At 46.2% G+C, this 9,800-nt stretch overlaps 1 protein-coding gene across 4 annotated transcripts in view; it reads left to right on the forward strand.

The window, feature by feature from the left end:
- The window catches only part of LOC149275469 (ELKS/Rab6-interacting/CAST family member 1-like), a 78,544-nt gene extending 69,687 nt beyond the window's left edge, over positions 1 to 8,857 (forward strand). For 3 of the 4 annotated variants that reach the window (XM_089504666.1, XM_089504667.1, XM_089504669.1), the window contains 2 exons: positions 7,846 to 8,034; positions 8,720 to 8,857. In XM_089504666.1, coding sequence (XP_089360792.1) covers positions 7,846 to 8,034; positions 8,720 to 8,857 — 327 coding nt within the window. Of the gene's footprint in view, positions 1 to 915; positions 943 to 7,845; positions 8,035 to 8,719 lie in introns of those variants that run through there. The other variant, XM_089504670.1, reaches the window with a different exon arrangement.
- Positions 8,858 to 9,800: the final 943 nt, after the last annotated feature.

The raw sequence follows: 9,800 nt of genomic DNA on the forward strand, positions 1-9,800 counted from the left end.
CCCCCTCTTCTCCGTAGACGTCCAGCATACCCTCCAACGGCCCGTTCTCCTTTCTATGCTAATTCCCGCAGTTAATGTCAACCTCAGAAAGTTACATTAATAATTACATCATTCAATAGAGCATGAAAACAGTCTAAATGTTACCGAAGCCTTGTTTCTAAATGGTTCAGCAGTTTTCAGGGGTTTTTTTAATAGCCGGTTTACGCTAACTAGCCGGCCGCTTGGAACATAACATTTTTTGTTTGCCTTTTCACGATGAAGTTTGTAATTAATTACAAATTGCTGGGGGGCGGGGGACCTGAAAAGTCAAAATAAAATGCAAGCAACATTTCCTGCTCTGGTGAGCATTTGGGTTCGTTTAAAGCCATTTAAGTAAAAGTGCGAATGCCTTGGTAGAACAGTCGGCCAGGTTCTTGTTCCTCGTCTAAAATCCCACCGCTGCCCGCCATTTTCCTTTCCAGATTAGGAAGATGTGGGTGAAGGTTGGCGGTTTAAAATTTTGGAGATCGTACGCTCCGCTAAAACACAACTTTTCACTCGGGAAAAAAAGAGCGACTCAAACAGCTTGCGGAAACATGGCGATGCTCTGTGGGACCCATTGGTGGCCTAGTAGCGATGGACGCTGGCCGGGTAGGCATCTCAGGGCTGTTGGTGGTCCATCTTGGCCTTAGTGTTCTCAGATATGAATATAACAGGTTCTCTATAATACATGTTTAACCCTTTTCCTTCCAGGTTCTCATAATGCAGGTAACTTATTGCTGTTTTAGGGGCCGGGGAGCACAGGGTTCTTGAAGGGTCTGTTTAACATTCTACGTGCATTTAAATGTTTCTACTCCTGATACTAACACAATGTTTTTCCACCCCTCATGCTGCTCTTTGATACTGCCTCTGCCCTTGTCATCCCTGACCCAACAGGATGATGAGGAGGGTATTTGGGCATAGCCAATGAGACGCTTAGGTCAGCCATTTTGTTCAGAACGGTGAGAATCTTGCTTTGATTAATCATTGGCCGATTTGTTTTTCCACGCTGCTCATCCTCCTGCATGCTGCTCGTCCTTTTCCTCCCCGTGTCCATTACGATACCCCTCTCGCCATTGTGAAATTCATTCTGTGGTCAGGGCCGGATATATAGATCCAAGTTGCCCCACAATCTTAACATTATCATGGGTGGGGCATACCCTGAACTGGGTGGGGCTAACATTTAACCGTGCCCACCTCTTGTGTCATTCAAGGGAAGGGGTTAAATGTTCCTTATGGTTTGTCCGGCCCTGTCCTTGGTGCTTTACACATATCCCTCTTCCGTGGTCTTTGGTGCAGTAATACCCCCTATCCACGTTCTGCTTCGTTCTCTTCCAGTTATTTTATATATTTATATATATTCGTCTTTTTTTTGTATTTTATTCCATTGCTTATAAAAGTCCTCCTTGTGCCACATATTAATTCGTTTCTCTTTTTTCAAAAAATCAAGTGGTTTTTTTTTGGGGTGAGAAACAAAACATATTAAGACTTTTTTTTTTTTTCTTTTTTTTTTTTTCTTTGTGCCCCTCCCAAGGTAATTGCATCATTAAAGTCCGCTTTGTTCTGATAACCCAACTCCTGCAGAGTACTGAGCTCTTGAAGCGAAAGGTGAAGGGGTTAATCGGGATTTAATCCTGCTTTTGGGGGTTTTTTTTTTTGGTGTGTTGTTGACATTGGAAGAACTCACGGAGCATGTAATTAGAGGAATGCATAGTCCTGGGCATTGTGAATGTTCTACCAATCTATGGGAATATCCCTCCAGCCTCTTGTCCTCTGCATAGCTGCGGGTTATTCAAGCATAGTGACGGGATCAGGGTGCTCCTATCTCACCCTCTCCGTGTAACCCCTCGTCGGCCATGGAGGCGGTCGGAGCGTACCGACACATCCCAGAGACGAAAGCGCGTCCCACCGTGCTTATTGGCCAGATGACTAGCGGAAATCCCAAGCGCTAATACGGATACGGCACTATAACTAAAGAATAGATTTTAGACATATAAGATCTACAATAATCCACTTTTTACATCGTTAATATCTTTTACTTATGTAGCGCCAACAATTTCCGCAGCGCTTCCTACACTCCCTACCGTCAAAGGGTCCGACGAAACTAGAACCGGCAGGTTTGAGACAAATGGATACATTAAAGATACAATTGTAGACTCGAGTGACGTTCTCCCTTCCGTTGAGATCCCTTAAAACTTTTTTGACACTTGTCTCGAATGGATTGTTTCAAGAATGTATCCAGTCTTTGGGCAAATCCCAAGCCCCGTTGAAGGTTTTGGAGGTCTACAAACCCAGTCTTGATCCTTATGGTCCTTCCTTTAAGTATGGCTGTGTAGCTGTTGCCGTGGACCGGTGTATTAATTACCTCCATTACCCTTCCTGCACCTTCTCACGCCTCGCCTATATGTGTCGGGGGTTTCCCAACTCGTTCTGGGAATGGGACGCTGAACTATTAATCTGTCAGTGTGTTTCGAGCAAAAGGAGCCTTTATGCCGAGGTACTTCATTGATAGAGGCTTATAGAGTGCTAGACACAAGGTCACAGCTATCTGACCCCCTGAGATTTAATTTGATGCCCACAGATCAAAGACTTTGGAAATCCACCGGCTCGCTTAACTATTTTCCTTCCAACAGCTGCGAGTACGATACGGATCGTGTTTTACATGATTGTCCCGATGGAAAGCTTGGGTGACCGAGTCCCATCGAGGTGTTCTCGGACTGCGCCTTTCACGATGCCTTTGGGCTCTTTTGTCTCAAATTGCTGTAGCCCATTGTTCGGCTGAGGAATGTGAGACTTGTAGTTCAAGGCTATGAGAAGAGCTTCTGGTTCCAGGTCTGGTTTACAAGGCAGGTTTACTTGGTCTTTTTTCTGTTGTACAGAACTAATATTAAAGCTTCAGTCCTGCCGCCTGTGTCGCAAGAACATCGAGGTCCGGATGTAATTTCGGTGACGGGAGCTGTCGGGTCGGACCGTCACCCTGCACAAGGTGACACCTCATGACCAGGCGCATGACCCACACACACTTCAACACCACGACCCTGTCGTCTCTTCTGGTTCTAACATCTTGCGGCGTTTGGCCGCCCTTATCGGAAGACTCGAGGGTCTTCTGCGGGTGTCTTTGTAAGTGGTGGCCGTTGTGCTTATCATCCCATTAAGGACTTTGTTAATCCGTAACTCTCTTGGCCCCCGACACATTCCTGCCAGCGAGTGCCTCTGCTCAGCTGCCAAATATTTTGTATCCGAGCGACACTGGGAGAACTTAACTCCAAAAATGCTGGCTGATGAATCCAGACTCAACCTGTGGCTTTAGAAAGCTTCCCAGTACTGAGACAGAACACCCATCATTAACCCTTTGAGAGCTTAACTCAAGTGGTCACTGTGTCTGAGCAGAGGGTCTATATCCATATATATATAAGTATTGGCTGCTGTCAACGGGAGAGCTACTGAGCATGTGCGAGAAGTGTACTGACGAATGCTTCCTGTTCGTAGTAATGGCAGCCGGGGGGAGGAGTTACATGAGACCACCAATAATTAAACAATGCATGCTCCAGTTTCCATGCAGGCGAATGCATTGGAATCTATGCATTAAAATATAAATACCGTTTGGGGGGGGACTAGGCTGTTATAAATGAGTAATAAAAGAGTATATGAAAAAGCAGATTTGATGGACAAACAGGTCATTCGTAACAGTTCTTCCCTATCTCCAAATTAACTCCGCTGATATAACGCGAAAAGCAGTGAAGCTGACTGTCCCCCTTTAACCCCGTGAGTATGCATGAAGAGATGAGCTCTTAGTGGGCGCGAAGCCTCAGCGTTCCAAATAGAATCCCTTTGTAGATTATGTTTATGCGGCAAAGAGACAGAGAAGACAGTCTTCAAAACACCGTTTACATCAGGATTCTAAAAAAAAAAAAAAGAAACAAAACCAGCCAAATTCCGTGTTCTTAGCCGGGGAAGTGCAGTTTTTGCTCCCACCTGCGGCGTTCTGTGGCTGGACAGCTGGACCGCATCCCTCGGGGGGGGGGGGGTTCAGAAATGGCTGGCCGCACATCTGAGGAACTCTCGTGTCCCTTGGCATGATGACGGGGACCTGCGGGAGCATGTGAACCGCCAAGTGCCCCTGCTGTTTACCCTTCCTAAACCGCTTCTTACCCCGGTGTGACAAAGGAACAAGCCACCCACTCACACAGCGTTAACCTACTGCCTGCTTAACTCTCTGCTGGCCGTTTGGACTCTCATAAGGTGGCTCGTCTTCAAGCATTGCTTAAATTCCCATCTCCGGGTTTGCTCCCTTCACAAAGATTCCTGTCTGTTTTCTTCTAATTAAAGAAAACACTATTTATTATAAATACATTTTGTATATAATCTCAGAATGAATCCAATTGAATCAAAATAAGTTGTATGGCGATCTAAATGAAAGCGTTCCTAGAGGAGAACCCTACCAATGTCACGATGGACACCATAAACGATGGCAAAACTATCCCCAACAAGATGAATGGGTTAATGTACGAGGATGAGGTTGGTGGTAGGACAAGTTTAAGACTATTTGCAAACCCCACACATTTTATAACTTTAGTTATTGTTCTGAGGTTGTTAGGGGTATTTATGGAATATTTGTCACAAAAAGCCTCGTAAATAGTAACATTGTAACTTAGTTCTTTGTCGTGGTCCATCAATTTGGAGTTAAGTCCTTATGTACTAGCGAGCAAGATGGTTACCTGATCTGATTCTGGTGGCTTTGGAAGAGAGAGAGAGAGAGAGCGGAAGGAGACCCCCGAGGTATCTGTCCCCCAGATGTAGGAAGGGAATTTCCAGCGTTCCTCCCACATAGAACGATTTATTGTCTTTAACCATGTTCGGTGCTTGTTTATACAGTGAATTGTGTTGCGGATCTCCAATGTCTACAAAGTCTACTGAAGCCATTAGCACTTTTCACCCTTGGGTTTTTTTACCCCAACCTCAGGGTGAAGGGGCAGATTCTCAGGGTCTTCATTGTCTGGAGCTGACCGCTTCCTATTCTACTCTAATGACATCTGATCATCCCATTTGGTGCTTTTCTCTCTGCTATATCACAGCAGAAATCCCTCCTTGAATACAGGTGATTTAATTCAGAACATCTTTACCTCCTGAGTCACGGTTTTCATAAGGGTCGTTCTTAGAACCGCTTGGTTGCCGCCTTCAACGAGTTTCTAGAATAGAATGTTTGTGACGACGTATTAAAGGGTTAAAGAATCTTAGGTTCATTTACTAAATTCCCAGGAATGACCCGTTTTACAGTAAACTAGAAGGGAATCATTTCTGTCCGCTCCGCACAAGCGCTTTAGGTTTGTTGATCCGGAGCTCGTTGGCATTAGCAGTATCTCAGGACCTAGCACTCCGAGGCATGCCATGTCAGAATGATGACTCCCAGAGGTCCGCATTCCCGGGAAGAGCTGTCTAAAGTTACCCATTACTCTTTTTGGAGGGGGGGGGGTTGATCTTAGAGCAACCTGCGCATAGCTCGGTATTAAACCAATCACAGGGCCCGAATCCGGGGCCCCCAGTTTCTGTTCTGAATTAGACAGACGCATTTGGTTGAAGTCTAGCTGGATCCAATCTCTATCCTCCTATTACCTCTGAAGATCAAAGCCTCACGCAAATCAAGGGCTGTTTTATACAACATTGCAAACAGATGGGTGTCTCTTCCGGTCGAGTTTTAGAGAGAGCCGTCTAATCCTTCCAATGACACTTTGCCGGGACGGGGTAACGGACGGGATATGCCAGCTCGGTTTGCGGTACACACTGCGCTTACTCTTAAGCTTTATCCATAAATGATCGCATTCAATATCTATCTAGCCCTTTAAACAATTAAACCAATCGAAAAGGGGGGGGGGGCTTGTGCATTAAAAAAGCTTATTTCTTTTTTTTGAAGGAGAAAAAAAAGGATTTCTGTAGGCAAAGTCACTACTGCTCTGAAGAAAGTGTCTTTGGCCCTTTAAATCCGGGGGGGGGTCATTCAGTGTATTTAATGGATGATACGGCCCCCCAAACCCTAGCTTTATGCTTTATTAGGTTGGGTAGCGTTTTAGATGTGTGTGTGTATATATACGGTGTGTGTGTGTGTGTGTGTGTATATATATATATATGTGTGTATATATATATATATATATATATATGTATGTATATACACATACACATACACACACACACACACACACACATACACATTATTGGTATTTAAGATATTCCCAGATGTTCATGTCCCGGGTAGCGTAGGACAGACTCTTGCTCATCGGCGATGGGATGTGGCACATTACCGAGAGGGTGACATGCTGATCCTGGTTGATGGATGGTTTTTAGCTAGACCCTTATCATTGACTTGGACATGTACAAACTCCATTTGTTACGGCCCCCATCCTGCGTAACAAATTAAACGTCTTGTATTTCTCTGCGGCCCTTGCCCTCCTTGGGGTTGATGGATCTTTCCAGTTGCCCTCGGTGTGTAGACCTGGACGTATAGGATGGCCTCCTGTGACCACGATAAAAGCACTTACAGGAACCCTGATATCCACTCAATCTCTGTCCCCTATTGATCTTATATTTGATCCATGTTATAATTACCCTTCTACGTGTGTATGAGTTCCCACCACCCAGTTACTGAGACAACAAAGGGTTCCAGATTTTGTAGAAGAAGCTGAATGAGTCTTCACCACACGACCTTTAGGAGAAGTAATGTTAGGACGGATTTCTGGCACTTAGACAACTTGTCTTCCCGTGGTTTCCTCGGCATGTTTCAGTTCCTCGGATTCCTGGAGACTCTGTCTTAATTAATCCAGTATTCCGCCTGCCATTTCTACTTTACCAGTATGTTACTGGAAGTCTGTTTCCGCCATCTCGACTGATGGAATAGGACAGCTGTATGTGGAATGGTATTTAAAAGCTATGTTTCCCAAGTATTGCTTTTCGCTTGTGGGAAGGATTGGGTAGTCCTCTAAGATGGTCCTTACCACCACGCTCTGGACAGTCTACAGGGACCCTTTAAGCAGCGACTTTGTATCCTCGTCAATTTTATATCCAAATTTTTTTTGCTGGAACCTCTTATACACACTATTGCCGCTCAGCATCAGGATGACTACGTGTCTGGCCACTTTGGAAGGATTCCCAACTTAAGGAGCACTTTTCATTCATGGCTAAACCCTCTCATCAAGAGATATTTTGAGTGAGACCCCCCCCACCGTACACTGCGATTCCTTTAGCTCTCTTTACACGCGGTTTAGTAAAACCCAAGGGAGTTGATGTCTAAATATGTGCCCCCTATCTCTCTCTCTCTCTCTCTCTCTCTCTGCCTTCACTGGCTCATGTCAGAAGTTTTTATTCCATCTTATCCGGGCGCTGACAGCCTCTTGAGTTACAGCACTCCAGCAGAGCAGGCACACGTTATACCGTCGTCCCGCGAGCCGGTGGATGCCGTCTGCTCTGCCGAACCCGAGCTGCGATCATACATACAGATGTAAAGTATGTTTTTCCGGCCCGCAAGATTCAGAGAGGTCTACAGGACTTGGCCTTTATGGCACATGGTACTATTGGGGGGGGGGTAATCCAGACCACTCCGCTCTGGGGATATGAGAAAATAGACTCAGTTTAACCACGTAACTAATAGAGAATTTCCCAAACAGAACGTTTGCTCCTTGCCCGGTAACGATAGATGTGGTGGAGGCTTCTCTCTTGTCCTATCTCCATGTGTTGTCCTTCCCATATCATTTCTGTGGGGGGGGCGGGGGTTGTTCTTCTTAGCTGGATAAATCTTTGTCATCTGGTTGACCTTTTGTCTTTTTGCTCTCCGTTCAGATGATCCAACCCATTATAGACCTCGACCAAAACCGCAGCAAGCTCAAACTGTACATCGGGCACCTGACGGCTCTCTGCCAGGACAGAGACCCCCAGATACTCCACAACGTCCACCCGCCTGCCTCCTACTACCTGGAAGACGGCCAGGCAGCTTGGGAACAGAGGCTGCAGAAGATGACACCTGACCAGGTAAGAATAACCTGAGCAGATGCGGGGGGGGGGGGGAGTTCCAGTGATCCTTATTAAAATTAACTCCTTAACTAACCCTACCCTGGTGCTGTATCCATTATAAACAGCAGGGCAATCCAGTTTAATTAACATGGATCCATCGCCTTCCCTCGTTAGTTAGTAGATGTCGCCCCAGAAAGGACACGTCTTTAGTGTCTGGAGAAGCACGGCGTTCTTGTGAGTACCTTTTTCACCAGTCGCAGGGGTGACACAGATACTTAGAAGTAATTAATGGGTCCTCGCTGTCGCAAATAAGCCATGTGTATATTTTATGTTGTTTTTATCCCCTCCCAGATTTGGAGACAGACAGTGTCTTTGATTTCCTATCCCCCATTAGCTCAGATGTTTCTCTGATGCCTGCTGTGTAACTGCTATTTATTTTGGAACCTTCTAAAAGCCGGCGTCCGGGCTTCGATTCTGTGAGCCAATAGGAAGCCGCGTGTCTCGCAGGCAGCACAATACAGCTGCCCCTTTTTTTTTCAGAAACTGGGCATTTTTGGTTTAATTTTAATTTCTCCGGAGCATTCAAAATACGTGAGAATGTCCCCCCCCCCCGTGTATAGACACGGTGAGAACACGACTTAACGTTTTATGGGTTTTCTTCCATATTTATTTTATTAACAATGGCCGTCTTTTCTCCCCGTAGTTGAGTGAGGAGCTGGAGAAGTGTGAGCGGGAGAGCGCCGATCTTCAGGAGTTTGCCAACACCATCCTGCAGCAGATCGCCGACCACTGCCCCGATATACTGGAGCAAGTAGTTAATGCCTTGGAGGAGTCATCCTGACCTTACTCTGGACAGAGAAGAGGACCCCGCCGGTGGCCCTTCTGGACGGACAATGCATTAGCCAATGACCTTCCCCTATACCAACGGACTCTTGCCTCGTAGAAGGGACCTACACGTTCAGCCTTGCACTGCCTGTCAGCTCACTGCGCTGTTAGCCCGTTCCCACTGACCGCAGGAGCTGACTCTCAACACAACGTTCTGGGGGTCGCAGTCTGTTCCCTCAGGACCAAAATGATTTTAGGGGGAGGTTTTTTTTTTTGTTTGTTTTTTTTTTTTGGGTTAGGGGCAACTACCGCAGATCTTGTGAGTGCAAGAGGGGGGAAACTCCTTGGCAATCCGCTGTAAACGTTCATCACAAATGCAATGAGAGCCTGTCTCCCCCCCGTCCTGGAGGGAAAGGGTGGGCTTGAAACCCTTAGAGAGCGTTCCGTTTATTAGAGGCAGTTGCCGCTAGGTCTCCAGAAGCTGTTAGCTGTCTACACCGACTGTTACAGAGGTTTCCTTTTAATCAAAAGAGATTATTATTATTATTGCTCCTGCAATCCGACCGCGGTCACTCGCTACACTGTTTCCAAGCCGCAGACTCCCTTGGCCTTGAGTATTCCGTTCGCGTTACCAGCTTTTAACTTGTAGCCGGTGGTCTGGTGGCCTTCAGTGTGAGTCTACTAACCTTTTCTACACCCACTGAACTTGTCTCCCGTGGCTGGCAGTGTCGCGAGCGTGAGTTTATTTGTTTTATTTAATTGTATCATTGGTCTTCTTCTTCTTTATCCATAAGCGTACGTGTATGCATTACTCAGGTTCCTCAATCGCTAGCTGGGCGATTGTTTCCTTGTCCGACTTTTGTTGCCCTGCGGTGTCCATCGTCGTCGGTCATCGTCGCCACCAGCATCTCTCCTCCATGCCTAGGCTTATAGCTTCTCTGATACATGAGGTTTAAGAG

This window comes from Sceloporus occidentalis, unplaced genomic scaffold, assembly GCF_023333645.1.
Source record: "Sceloporus occidentalis isolate IW3139 unplaced genomic scaffold, rSceOcc1.0.p SCAF_284, whole genome shotgun sequence".
Taxonomy (NCBI): Eukaryota; Metazoa; Chordata; class Lepidosauria; order Squamata; family Phrynosomatidae; genus Sceloporus; species Sceloporus occidentalis.